This window comes from Chiloscyllium plagiosum, chromosome 6 (assembly GCF_004010195.1).
Source record: "Chiloscyllium plagiosum isolate BGI_BamShark_2017 chromosome 6, ASM401019v2, whole genome shotgun sequence".
NCBI lineage: Eukaryota > Metazoa > Chordata > Chondrichthyes > Orectolobiformes > Hemiscylliidae > Chiloscyllium > Chiloscyllium plagiosum.
In genome coordinates this window covers 2,040,323-2,055,089 of record NC_057715.1, presented here as the reverse complement: position 1 = coordinate 2,055,089, position 14,767 = coordinate 2,040,323, and the positions used below count along the sequence as shown (strand labels likewise).

The 14,767-nt window shown below is 39.7% G+C and overlaps 1 protein-coding gene across 3 annotated transcripts in view; it reads left to right on the top strand.

Annotated features, from left to right (window-relative positions):
• tdrd3 (tudor domain containing 3) overlaps positions 1–14,767 on the top strand; it is a 143,112-nt gene that overhangs the window by 29,284 nt on the left and 99,061 nt on the right. For all 3 annotated transcript variants that reach the window (XM_043691162.1, XM_043691163.1, XM_043691164.1), the window contains exons 5-7: positions 6,048–6,189; positions 8,958–9,029; positions 13,406–13,552. In XM_043691162.1, coding sequence (XP_043547097.1) covers positions 6,048–6,189; positions 8,958–9,029; positions 13,406–13,552 — 361 coding nt within the window. The remainder of the gene's footprint in view (positions 1–6,047; positions 6,190–8,957; positions 9,030–13,405; positions 13,553–14,767) is intronic.

Genomic DNA, 14,767 nt, shown 5'->3' with positions numbered 1-14,767 from the left:
TAAATGTTAATACATAATTTCATTTGTGGCAGTTATCATCCAGTTTTGTCCTGAGGCACTCTGAAATATTTGTTTGTTGCTCTAACTGTACTGTTGGATTGGAAAGCTGCACACCTGGTTTTTGATATTTTCTTCATTTCTCACTTTTTCTCTCCTGAATTTACCAGACCATGTTTTATTTGGTAACAAAACTAAATTAAATGTTCTTGATGTGAGACTTGCAGGCTGTCAAATCAGTGTTAGCATATTCAAATCTCTCCTGAGCCAGAAACCAAACCCAGTTCCTTGTCTGCAGGCTAGCTGGGTAGCAATCATTTGAATTGTGATGCCTTTGGTTGATTTTAAACAATATGTGCTTATTTCCTTTTTAGCCCAAGACCTGTCAAGTTTGTGTTTGCATACAGATTAAGACTCCATAAGCCTTTGGATTGTTACTGTTAGCAGAATACATGCTCATGTACTTGCTGACTACCTTGAAAATAATTTTTATAGGATGGCAGTTCAGAGCCTTTTTGCATTAGTTTGAGAGTGCTACGTGAAAGTAATTTGTAGCAGTTTGATGGGAACGTTTGCAATCAATGGGTCAAATGACCTTTTTCTATTCATTCACAGGATAATTGTGTCACTGGCTCAGGCAGCATTTGTTGCCCTTGAGCAGTGAAAAGTAGGTATTGGCCATTTTTCCCTTGAAGCTTGCCCTGCAATTTAATAAGATCATGGACAGTCTGATTGTAATCTCAAATCCACATTCCTGCCTACCCTGTTAACCGTTGACTTCCTTTCTTATCAAGAACCTATCCATCTCTACCTTAAATATTCAAAGCCTTTGCTTTCACCCTCTTTGAAGAAGAGTTCCAAAGACATATGAACCTCTGACAGGAACAGTTGTACTTCATTTCAGTCTTAAATGGGAAACATCTTATTTTTATACAGTAACATCAAGCTCTGGATTGTTCCACAGGAGTCAACATACTTTTCACATCTACCCTATCAAGCCCCCTCAGCATCTTATGTTTCAACCAAGTTGACTCTTTTATAAACTCAAGTGAACCACTTTGCCAGTCCAAGAACTCCCCACAAGCAGCCTGCTCATTGCATTTATTAGCTTAAAAATGTGTTGCTGGAAAGTCGCAGCAGGTCAGGCAGCATCAAAGGAACAGGAGAATCGACGTTTCGGGCATAAGCCCTTCTTCAGGAATGAGAAGGGCTTATGCTGTCTCATTGCACCCCCCAAGTTATCTCCTCTCCTCACCTGCTGCACTTTTCCATCAACACATTTTTAAGCTCTGATCTCCAGCATCTGCAGTCCTCACTTTCTCCCCATTGCATTTATTCGTCTCTCAAACACATTTCTACCCTTCATTCATTAAGGAGACCAATACTCTGTGCAGTACACCAGGTGTGATCTCAATAGCGTCCTGTATAAATGAAGCATAACCTTGCACTTGTGTATGCAATGCTCCTTGCACAAAATGGTGACATTGAATTAGCCTTACTAATTACTTGCTGTACCTTCATCAGAGCCCTTCGCAATTAACCTACAAGGAGAACTAAATCCTTGAAACTCTGGCATCTTAACATTTATCATAGAATTATCTTTATTATCACGTCTATTCAAATGAGTACAGTGAAAAGTATATGGGTCACCACTTGCAGCACCATCTTGGGTACAAAGGTACCTATGTGCAGATTCTTCATTTAGATAATATGCTTAATTTCTTGTCAAGGTGGACAATTTCACATTTTTCCACAGCATCTACCATTTGCCAGATTTTTACCTATTCACGTAATCATCTATGTCACTTTGTAGCCTTGTTTTGTCCTCTTCACACTTGCGTTCTGGTCTATGTCCCATCACTAACTTTGGCAACCGTACCATTGGTCCCTTTTATCCAAGTCAATAAGGTGAGGAGGTGAGGCACACCACTTGCTACATCATGCCAACCAGGAAAAGATCTATTGTTCTAATTGTGTCCTGTTAGCTAGCCATTCTTCTATCCATGCTAATGTATTAGCTCCATCACTACCTGCCTTATTTTCCACAATAATATCTGATGTGGCATCTTGTCACATGCTTTCTGGGAAACAAAGTACAGTGTCTCAACTGGTTGTCCTTCATCTGCAGTGAATGTTATTCCTTGAAAAAATTTGCATTTTTCTAAGTATCCTTCTATAACATCAGAACTTTTAAAATCCTTAGCGGTCGATGTTAAGCCTGCTAGCTATAGTTTCCTGCTTTTTATCTCCATCCTTTCTTGAGTAGAGGAATCATTTGCAAGTTTCCAATCAGCTATGACTATTCCAGATTTAAGGAGTTTGCAAAAATAAAACCAATGTATCAACAATGTCACCAGACCCCTATGATGAAGTCCTGAGAGGGGGGGAAAACACTGAAGCATGTGATGGATGTTGTAAAGTAATCCTCCAACATAGATCAAATTGAAGTTCTACAGAACATGGCCACTTATGAATGGTGTGGACGATTAAACAAAACCCATGAAATCTCCATCCTCACTAGTTGGAAGCCCACAGGATCAGTGGGAAAAAAAACAAGGTTGAAGCATTTGCAATTATTACAAGCCTAAGCTTCGGGTGAATGGGCTATAGCGAGGTTTGAGAAGATTTGGATGTAGGTTTGCTCACTGAGCTGGAAGCTTCATTTCAAGATATTTTGTCACCCTACTAGGTAACATCTTCTGTGGGCCTCAGGCGAAGCACTGTACATGATTCCTGCTTTCTATTCATACGTTTGGGTTTCTTTTGGGTTGGTGATATCATTTCCTGTGGTGATTTCCACAGGGAAATGACATCACCAACCCAAACATATAAATACAAAGCAGGAATCATGTACAGTGCTTCGCCTGAGGCCCACTGAAGATGTTACCTAGTAGGGTGATGAACTTCCAGCTCAGCGAGCAAACCTACATCCTGGATGGACCATCTCAGCCTTCTCCTGATGTCACATTATGATATGAGTCTGTCTTTGGCCAATTCAATTTAATCTGGGTGATAGCAACAGAATTGGATAAAGTGCAGATCCATGGTCCTGCCAAACTTCTGACTAGTGCTGGAGACTTGTGTTCCAGAATTAGTCATGCTCCTGGTCAAGCTTGTCCAGTGTATTGAATAGACAATGTGAAAGATCGTGCAGCTTATATCATGCTGCCAAAAAATTTAAAATCCAATCCAACCGGTTATCAATCCATCAGTCTGCTCTTGGCAATCAGCAAAATGATGGAAAATATTGAAGCCACTGCTGCCAATGACGAATTCAGTAATAACCTGTTTATTTAGGTTTAGGGTGGAGTTAAATGGTTCTTGTCCTCTCTACAGCCTTCAATGAATAAAAAAGTTGAATTCCTGAAGATAAGTGAGATAACTATTGTTGACATAATCTAATGCAATATTTGATTGTGTTGAATCAAAGACTCCTTGGAAAATAGAAGTCAAGGAAACCAAGAGGCAAAGTTCTCCAGAAGTTGGCGTTATATCAAGTATTAAGGAAGATGGTTTTGGTTGTTGGAGGCCAATCTTCTCAGCCACAGGACATCATTGCAAGAATTCCTCAGTGTACTTTTTTTTTCTGACTTAACCTGTTCAGATATTATTACATACCTTTGGAGCAGGTGGGACTTGAACTCGGGTGTCCCTGTTCAGTGCTAGGGACATTACCATGCACCACAAGAGCCCATAGTTCCTGAGGGTAATGTTTTCAGTCCAACCATACAAAAAGAATTGAATATCAATGACCTGCCTTACATCATAAGGTCAAAAGTGGGGATTTTCATTGGTGCTGAGTGTTTCTAAAATCTATAAAATTCTGAAGATGCTTTGTTGGCATTCAATGCATCAACTTTCATATTTTTATACAGTACTTCCAATGTAAGGTCCAAGCTTTCTCTAGGTAACGAAGAAGCCTAACCACCACACTTTATCCCTATTTAAAGTCTCGTTCAGCATATGAGGCCCTTCATCCCATGACTCTGCACCAACTCCAGTGCACTAATCCCACCTCCAAGCATTTGGCCCAGAGCTTTTAAATGTTATGATGCTTGATTTATTTTGTTGCATAACTGAAGATTGTGAGGTTTCCCACTTTACTACCCTCCCAGGCCTTGCATTCCAGATTCCTATCATCCTTTTAGATGAAACATACTGTCCTCAAATCCCTCTAAACCTTCTGCTCTTGACTTTAACTTTCACTCGCTCATTATAGCGACTGTCCAACCATAGCTGATTCCTCTTCACCCTGTGCATGTCCCCCAATCCAGTATGCCTTGATCAGCTCCCCCTCAGCCTTCTCTGCTGTATAGAAAAGAACCTGAGACTATCTAACCTCTCTCCATAGGTAAAATGTTCCATCGCAGTTGAATCTCACTTGCAGCCCCTCCAGTGCAACTACATCTTTCCCCTCATGTGGTAACCAGAACTGCAAACAGTACTCCAGTGTAGCCTAACCCAAGTCTTGTACAGTTCCAAAATAACCACCTTGCTTCTAGTCAAAAGACAGACACAGGACATTACCAATAGAGTACCCTTTGTCGTTCAGTACTTCCCCTTGAGCAGAGAAACTACGCCATGTTCTTAGCAGCCTTCAACATGTCATGAATGATGACGAACATCTCACCAAGATCACCCCTACACCTCCACTTCTCGCCTTCAAACAAGCACCAAACCTCAAACAGACCATTGTTCGCAGCAAACTACTCAGCCTTCAGGACAACATCGACCACAACACCACATAGCCCTGCCATGGCAACCTCTGCAATGCATGCCAAATTATCGACATAGGTACTAATATCATGTGGGAATATCACCCACCACCTATATGGCAGATTCTCATGTGATTTTGGCCAATGTCATCTACCTCATATGCTGCAGGCAAGGATGCCCCAAGGCATGGCATATTGGTGAGACCATGCAGATGCTACAACAATGAATGAATTTACACTGCGCAACAATCACCAGGCAGGAATGCTCCCTCACAGTCAGGGAACACTTCAGTCAAGGATATTCAACCTCCAATCTTTGGATAAGCATCTTCCAGGGCGGCCTTTAAGATACAAAACAATGCAGAATTGCTGAGCAGAAACTGATGATCAAGTTCTGTACCTCAACCATGATCTTGGATTTATGTTGTGCTATATATAACCCCACCATACTGTTCTGTATTTGTAAAATCTTCCTTCCCTTTTACCACCATCACCTTGATAACTTTTCATCTCTCTACCTTTAATTAGTTTGTATAATTTTAGATTATTTGTTATTTTGGTTAGACCCTTGGCATGCGACTCTTACACCACACTTGTATAAAACATGATTGGTCTATGTTTGGATAAAGATATTATTTGACTTCCTTTACCTACATTGCATCTAACCCCAAAGATGTCAGCCTTTCCAAGAAGAGAATGCTGAAGAAATGAGGAAGCAGGCCTATGATTGCTGTCATTACCATTAAAAAAGTATCTCTCTGATTTATCTACTAGCTCTTTTAATGCACAAAAAACAAATGCTACAATACTGGACATCTGCAGCATAAACCAAAAATGCTGTCTGTTCTCAACAACTTTGGAAGCATCTGTGAAAAATGAAACAATTAACATTTCATTTTAACCTTTCATCATGTCTGTCGCAATTGAACTTTGCATTAATTGGAACAAGGAACTTTCTAACAATTTGACTTAACTTTGATTTAAGGAAATCAATTTTTTGTAACATTTATTATTATTACTTGTTAATTATTTAAACTGTTGTTTCAAAATTCCATGAACATTATCTTTGGACTTCCTGCGAAATATTCAGTACAGGTGATAGGCCTGACATTTTCAGGGAACACTGATATTTGAGACATCATTTTTGCCTTCATGCTTATAATAAAGCTTGTCAATTTAACATCCTGTTTGAAGCTGTTAAAAATAGTATGTCGGAATTTTTGCAACGTCGTGTTGCACTTCACTCAATTTGAGCCAATTATTTGCAGTTTTGTTCATGCTTCAATTAAATTTATTTGCTTAATGAAAATGGTTTTTCCATTTGTTTCCTGTTAGCCTCAACACCCCACCTGGCACAAAAGTAAGATTATTTGGAACTGTTAAAATAAGGAATGGATTTCTATTGTTGAGTGATGCCAATATTTTTGTCCTTGGTGGTGAAGTGGATCAACTAATTGAGAAGTGGGCATTGCAAAGGGTGAGGAAACATTTAATATTTTCAGCTGGAATAATACTTTGATTTCAGGAAATTTATGATTTAGTTTTCCTGAGAAGCAAGTTGTTCATGAAACTAGAAACTGAACATTTCGCAAACAATTGGTTGAAATGCTAAATTATTTCATTCACATTTGGCTGTTTTCCAAACAAATTTTAAGTTTGCTTTTCAAAAACTTAGACCAGTGGTTTACACAATGATTATTCACTACATTTTGGCAAAACAAACAGACTTTGTTCTTGGTTCAGTATCTTTAGAATCCTTCTACAGACATAACAGTCAGCACCTTTCAGATTGATGCTGAGTACAACTTAACTGAATTTTTTGAAGAAGTAGCAAAAAGTTTTTTGATGAGGGCAGAGCAGTGGACCTGGGTCTATATGGACTTCAGTAATGTGTTCAACAAGGTTCTTCATGTTAGCCTAGTTAGCAAGGTTAGATCCCATGGAATAAAGGGAGAACTAGCCATTTTGATATAGAACTGGCTCAAAGGTAGAAGACAGAGGGTGATGGTGGCAGTGAAGGGTTGTTTTTCAGACTGGCGGCCTGTGACCAGTGTTGTGCCACAAGGATCGGGGCTGGGTCCACTGCTTTTCATCATTTTATATAAATGATTTGGATGTGAACATAGGAGGTATCATTAGTAAGTTTGCAGATGACACCAAAATTGGTGGTAGAGTGGATAGTGAAAAAGGTAAAAACAATGACTGCAGATGCTGGAAACCAGATTCTGGATTAGTAGTGTTGGAAGAGCACAGCAGTTCAGGCAGCATCCAAGGAGCAGCGAAATCGACGTTTCGGGCAAAAGCCCTTCATCAGGAATAAAGGCAGAGATAATCTCTCCACGCTTCAGGCTCTCTGCCTTTATTCCTGATGAAGGGCTTTTGCCCGAAACGTCGATTTTGCTGCTCCTTGGATGCTGCCTGAACTGCTGTGCTCTTCCAGCACCGCTATTCCAGAATCTGGATAGTGAAAAAGATTGCCGAAGAATATAACTGGATCTTGATCAGATGGGCCAGAGGACTAAGGAATGGCAACTTGAGTTTAATTTAGATAAATGTGAGGTGATGCATTTTGGAAAGGCAAATCGGAGCAGGACGTATACACTGAATGGTAAGGTCCTGGGGAGTGTTGCTGAACAAAGATTCCTTGGAGTGTTCTTTGAAAGTGGAGTCTTTGGTAGATAGGATAGTGAAGGAAGTCTTTGGAATGCTTGCCTTAGTGGTCAGTGCATTGAGTATAGGAGTTAGGAGATCATGTTGTTGCTGTCATGGACATTGATTAGGCCACTTTTGGAATACTGTGTTCAATTCTGGTCTACCTGCTCTAAGAAGGATGTTGTGAAACTTGAAAGGGTTAGAAAAGATTTACAAAGATGCTGCCAGTTTGGAGAGTTTTGCGCTATAGGGAGAGTCTGAATAGCCTGGGGCTGTTTTCCTGGGAGAGTTGCAGCCCTACAGGTAACCTTTATAGAAATTTATAAAATCATGAGAGATGTGAATAGGGTAAATAAACCAGTCTTCTCCCTGGTGTGGAGGAGTCCAAAACTAGGAGTAAACGTTTAAGGTGAGAAGGAAAAGATGTAAAAGGGCCCTAAGGGGCAACTTTTTCATGCAGAGGGTGGTGCATGTATGGAATGACCAACCAGAGGAAGTGGTGGAGGCTGGTACAATTACAACATTTAAAAGGCATCTGGATGGGTATATGAATAGAAAGGGTTTAGAAGGATATGGGCCAAGCTCTGCCAAATGGGACTGGATTAATTTAGGATATCTGGTCGGCATGGACAAATTGGATTGAAGGATGTGTTTCTGTGGCTGTACATTTCGATAACTGTCTATCGGAACACCCATTTTATTGCAGACAAATTTGTGGCTTAAGAAATGAGCTCCAAGGTAGGAGTTTCAACTGACTGTAAAGCTGGTGCAATCCTTGTTTGTACCTGTTCCCCCACATTGATCATCATTTCAATTTTGTAATGAAACACAGGCATTAGACTTAGGTTACAATTGTTTTGATTTGAATGCAAAATTAAAATGTTCTGCAATAGCTGAACATTAGTTCTGCAGTGCATTATTGGTATGCAATTTTAGGAATGAAAATGTAACTAACCCATTTCTGAATAGAGTCACACAACACAGAAACAGGCCCTTCAGCACGCTGTCTATGCTGACCAACAAATACCAAATTATACCAATTCCGTTTACATGCACTTGGTCCATAGCCTGCTATGCCCTGGCAATTTGAGTGCTTGTCCAGATTCTAAAACGCTGAAGAGTACCTCGACCATGCTCTCAGGGATCACTTTGCCAAATTCTACCACCCTCTGGGTGAAAGAGTTTTCCTCTGATCCCCTCTAAACCACTTAATCGTCACCTTAAACGAGAATATTTACGTCAGTTGGGGAGAATTTGCTCGAAGGTTTGTTATTTGTGCAGTATGAATTGTCCTTTTAGGATATTTAAATAAATTTAATTTGTTCTTGTCGTTGACTTTTTGAAATATGCTATTATTTGTACATTATTGTGCTACAGATTTGCTATCACTTTTATTGTTTGTAATGACAACCTCTTTAAATGTATGATCTCTCATCAAATACTCAAATTTCTAATGAATCCTTTGATTTGGTAAAGAATCCTATTGACTAGTTTGATAAAGTAAATGCCTAATTTTGATTTCTTCTGTTGTTATATTATTTATTAAAGGGTTATATAATGCTCTCTTTGAAAAGTGTATTTTTTTCCCCCCAGAGTTTGGCAAAATATAACAGAAGTAATATTGGAACTGAAGGTGGACCACCTCCTTTTGTCCCTTTTGGTCAGGTATGACAGATTAGACCTTGCTTCTCAGTGAATTATAAGTTGTGAAAGAAAAGAACTTTGCACTTGTGTTGTCCTTAACATGTCCTTTGAAGATCTCAAAGTATTATGAAACAGCATTTTTTTTATTCCTTCTCCTTGTTGACTTGTAGGCATCCAGGAATCCATTGTAACGTGCTACAGTTTCGGTTGCATTATCAATTCACATTTTGATCTGTGACTGTGGGGTAAATGTTGATCATGCTACTAGGGGAATGTGCTGTGTCAGAACTTCAATTTAATGTAGTACACTGAAATCTTAAATTATTTTCTGTTGTGAAGTCCTGCATAGAAACAGGCCCTTCAGCACACTGTCTATGCTGACCAACAAACACCAAATTATACCAATTCCGTTTATGTACACTTGGTCCATAGCCTGCTATGTCCTGGCAATTTAAGTGCTTGTCCAGATTCTAAAATCCCACATGAGTACCTCAACCTTGCTCTCAGGGATCACTTTGCCAAATTTTACCACCCTCTGGGTGAAAGAGTTTTCCTCCGATCCCGGGGACCTGGGTTTGATTCCAGTCTTGAGTCTTTGTGGAGTTTGTATATTCTCCTTGTGCCTGTGTGGGTTTTTGCCAGATGCTAGGATTTTTCTCCCACAGTCCAAAGATGTGCAGGTTGGGTGGATTGGCCATGTTAAATTGCCCTATAGTGTCCACAGATGTGCAGGTTAGATATGTTAGCCATAGTAAATGCAGGGCTGCAGGGACAGGTTGGGGGTCTTAGTGGAATGCTCTTCTGCGGGTCAGTGCGACTTGATGAGCCGAATGACCTCTTTCCACATTGTAGGGATTCTATCTCTGGCCTAAATCTCCATGAAATCAGCTGATCAGCTTCATTACTGAATAACCCAAGTCTTCTGATAATGGAAATGGTGAATGACTGAAGTGCTAGATGTGCCTTTGTACCCTGAGTCTTAGTGTGGGCATGGAGTCTCAGCATGCACATGTGAGCTGTACTTCTCAAGAAGCTTTAACTTTTGCAGATTTTTCCCTATACCGATTACACAGTTCAATACAATGGTGCAATCAGATGGCCAAAACTGTTAAAACTTGACTGTTTCAAAAATGTTTTAACATATGTACTTTAGGCTTTCAACCTGCTATGAAAAGTTGTAATCAGCAGCATAAAACAAGTAAATCCTCTCTAGTGTCAAAGCACAACAGTAAAATGTCCTTTGAAGACCAGTGAGCCTGACATCTGTGGTGGGAAATTGTTGGAGTCTATAATTAAGGATTGGGTAACTGAACACATTAAAAATTTCAGTTAATCGGGGAGAGCCAACATGGAGTCATGACCGGTAGATCACGCCTGACAAAGCTCATTGTATTCTTTTAAAGCGGTGACAACGATATGGACAGGGAAATATCTATTGATATTTACAGAGACTTCCAGAATGCATTTAATAAAGGCCTATGTAAAAGCCTGTTAACAAAGGAGAAGCCTGTGGAATTGAGGGCAAATTAGTGACATAGCTGGGAAATTGTTTGAATGGCAGGCAACAGAAAGTAGAGATAATGGGTAGGTAATCAAATTGGCTGGATGCAACCAATGGTGTCTCGCAGGTATCTGTGTTCAGTCCTCAAGTCACATTTATTAATGACTTGGGTCATGGCTTAAGAAGTCCTAAATTCAAATTTGCTAATGACAAAGTTAGGTGGCATTGTTGACAGTGCAGATGGTGCAACACAGTTGTAAAGGAGTATTGACAGACAAAATTGTGGCAGTTGGAATTCATTGAAAGCAATTGTGAGGTTATCCATGTTGGATTGAAGAAGAATAGATCAGGGCACTTTGGTATGAAGTTTTAAAAAGAAAGTGGATTAAAAATACACTGAGACTTGGGGGTTCAGGTGCATAGGTTTTTAAAATGTTAGGTACAGGTGCAGAAAATCAAGAAAGTTAATGGGATGCTGGCCTTTATCTAGAGAGCTGGAATACAAGGGTGAAGAAATTGTTTCAGTTATATAAAACCCTGGTTAGACCCCACTTGGAGTACCGTGAGCCAATCTGGGCACGACATCTTGTGAAGGTTATATTGCCCTTGGAGGAAATACTGTGTAGGTTTGCAAGAATGACACCTGGACTTCAGGGTAAAGTCATAGAGAGAGATTGCACGAATTTCCCTGAGAATTAAGGAGATTATGGGGTGATCTGATCAGGAGTCTTCAAGATATTAAGAGGAGAAGACGGAGCAGGTAAAGATCAACTATTTTCCCTGGTTAGGGATTCGAGAATTAGGGGATGTAGTCTGAGAAGTAGTCATAGAGATGTACAGCATGGAAACAGACCCTTCAGTCCAAGTTGTCTATACTGACCAGATATCCTAAATTGATCGACTCCCATTTGCCAGCATTTGGCTCATATCCCTCCAAGTCCTTCTGACTTATATACCCATTCAGATGCCTTTTAAATGTTGTAATAGTACCAGCCTCTGCCACTTGCTCTGGCAGTTTATTCTACACGTGTACCACTGTTGGGGGTGGGAAAAAAGAAATGCCCCTTTAAGTCCCTTTTACATCTTTCCCCTCTCAGCTTAAATCTGTTTCTTCTAGTTTTTAATTCCCGTACTCTGGGCGGGAAAAAGATCTTAGCAATTTACCCTATCCGTGCCCCTCATGATTTTATAAACTTCTATAAGGTCTCCCCCTCAGCCTCTGATACTCCAGGAAAAACAGCTCCAGCCTATTCAGCCTCTCCGAGTAGCTCAAACCCTCCAACCCTGGCAACATCCTTGCAAACCTTTTCTGAACCCTTTCAAGTTTCACAACATCCTTCCTTTAGCAAGGTGCCCAGAATTGAACGCAGTATTCCAAAGGTGGCCAAACCAATGTCCTGTAAGCTGCAATGTGACCATCCAACTCCTATACTCAATGCACTGACCAATAAAGGCAAGCATACCAAATGCCTTCCTCACTATCCTGTCTACCTGGGAATTCACTTTCAAGGAACAATGAACTTGCACTTCAAGGTCTCTTTGTTCAGCAACACCCCCAAAACTTACCACTAAGCCCTGATTTGCCTTTCCAAAATGCAGCACCTCACACTTAGCTAAATTAAACTCCCAGCTGCTATTCCTTGGCCTATCTGATCAAGGTCCTGTTGTAGTCTGTCCACTACACCTCCAGTTTTGGTGTCATCTGCAAGTTTACTAACCATACCTTTTAGATTCACATCCAACTCAATTATATGAAGTTAGGCCAGACCATTCGGGCAGATGTTAGGAAGCACTTCTGCACACAAGGGGCAGACCTTTGGCACTCTCTTCAACAGAGAAAACTAAATTCAGCATCAGTTGTTAATTTTAAATTTGAGGTAGATTTTAAAAAATTCAGCAAAGGTATTAAGAGATTTGGGCCAAAGGCAAGTTATGCCACAGATCATCCATGATCCCTCTGTGGTGGAACAGGCCTACTCCTGTTCCTATTTTCTATCAACTTCTTGACCGTTCTTCACAATTTAGCATGTCATCTTTGAAATAGAGGAGCTTAATTGACTGTGGTTCGTGTTTATCATGGTTGTCTGGAAATTCCTGTTTGAAGTGCTTGTGTTGGTTCTGGACAGTATTGAATCTTAAAAATCACACAACACCAGGTTATAGTCAAACAGGTTTATTTGGAAGCACTAGCTTTTGGAGTGCTGTTCCTATATCAGGTGATTGTGAAGTATAAGATTTTATACTCCACAACCACCTGATGAAGGAGCAGTGCTCCGAAAGGTAGTGCTTCCAAATAAACCTGTTGGACTATAACCTGGTGTTGTGTGATTTTTAACTTTGCACACCCAAGTCGAATACCGGCATCTCCAAATCAGTATTGAATCTGATTCTGATAAATGCTCTTATTCTATTGTTTGCTACTATACAACATACCAGGGTTAGCAGAGGAATGGGCACTTACACCAGGCTACAGGTTCACAAAAAGTTTAAATTCTTATGGAAGAAAAAACTAAAATACAACTAAAGTAAAACTAGCAAACAAAAGTTAACTACTTTGTCCTATTTGCAGTACTGTCTGTTTCTGAGCATTAGATAGTTCTCACCTGTTTCTGTTTGCTTTGAATAGATTGCCCATTGCAATCAATACAGTATATTTTTCAGGGTGTGCACGGTAGTCTGCTGGACCTGTGATTTTCACCAAAAGAAAAATCTCACTACTATTTTTTTCTGATGTATTTATCCTTAATAATTGAACAAAAAGCAAGCTGAATTTCTCATTTTTTTTTCTTTTGAAGAATTTATTTTTCAGCCACCAAAATCATTGTGGCAGGTAAACTTTTTTATGCACTTCATTTGACCACCTTCATTTTGTATTCATTCAAATTTTCTTTTGCAGAAATGCTTAACACGTGATCAAGTTGATAGCAGAGATCTTGATAAGAGGAAAACATTACAGGTTTCTAACACACAAAAAACTGCTGGAGATGATGAATTTGAAAAGCAAAGGATTGCTGCTATTGCAGAAATTAGCAAGAATAAGGAGGTACAGTATTAGGTTCCTGACAAATATTTTTCTCCGTTGTTTCGACGTGATGTGTCATATTTAGAAATTGTGGTTGAAAGTAACTGCAGATGCAAATGGAGATTATATACCCGTCCAATTACAATTACTTCGGGCAGAATTAGGTTTGAATAGGTTTATTTTGAAGGAACAGTTTTTTTTATTGCTACTACTCACATGAGCTTCGGAATTCAGAATATCTTGAGTTATTGAACTTGTGTTACTGGCTTTTCTTCTGTTGCATCCTTTTGCAGCAAATGTCTTGGCTCATTTCACTTGACCAATTTCATATCAATCTTCATTTTGACTTCGCCCACAAATACATCTGATGTTTTCTAGCATCTTAACATTACTATCAGATTTCCAGTCTAATGGGTAAGGAACGTTTTGACTTGTTTCTACCATGGACTTGCATGTCTACAGGTATAATTCATCCAAAATCTTCCTTGTGGTCATTGTCTCTTTAGCTTACTCTATTTTTGGTTTTATTTTTGGCTAAAAGAAATGTTTGAAGGCAAATTCAAAGCCTTTATGGAAATCTACTTTATTAACAGGAATACTTAGGAGTTCAGTACCCAGTCACAAACATAATGGCACTTAATCACCAAACATCAGCTACTGAGAGATAACAGCGAGATACACAGAAGGCTATTACTTGAGGCAATATTTTGCTTCTGATGTACAGCCCAACAAGTTATGCCACCTTCACTGGAGAGCTGTCAAGATTAAAAAGATTGTCTCAGCCAGCTGCCAACAACTGAGAACTCACTTAAAAACAGTCATTTACAAAGAAGAATCGTCATTCACGCATGAAATTACCCTTTAATTTGGATATTTGATCCACCTGGAATTCTTGTCATGTTTGAACAGAGTAGCAGTTATGATCTTGGATGGAGGTTTGCTCGCTGAGCTGGAAGGTTTGTTTTCAGACGTTTCATCACCATACGAGGTAACATCTTCAGTGAGCCTCTAGATGAAGCACTAGTGGCATAGCCCGCTTAGTGGTTATAGCAGGCTATAGCACCAGTGCTTCATCCGGAGACTCACTGAAGATGTTACTTCGTATGGTGACGAAATTTCTTAAAACGAACCTTCCAGTTCAGTGAGCATGCCTGCATCCAGAATCTCATCCTGAGCTACAAATCTTTTCAAAAGTTGTGATCTTGGTCTCTTTCCGAAAGCTGATGTATTTTGGAG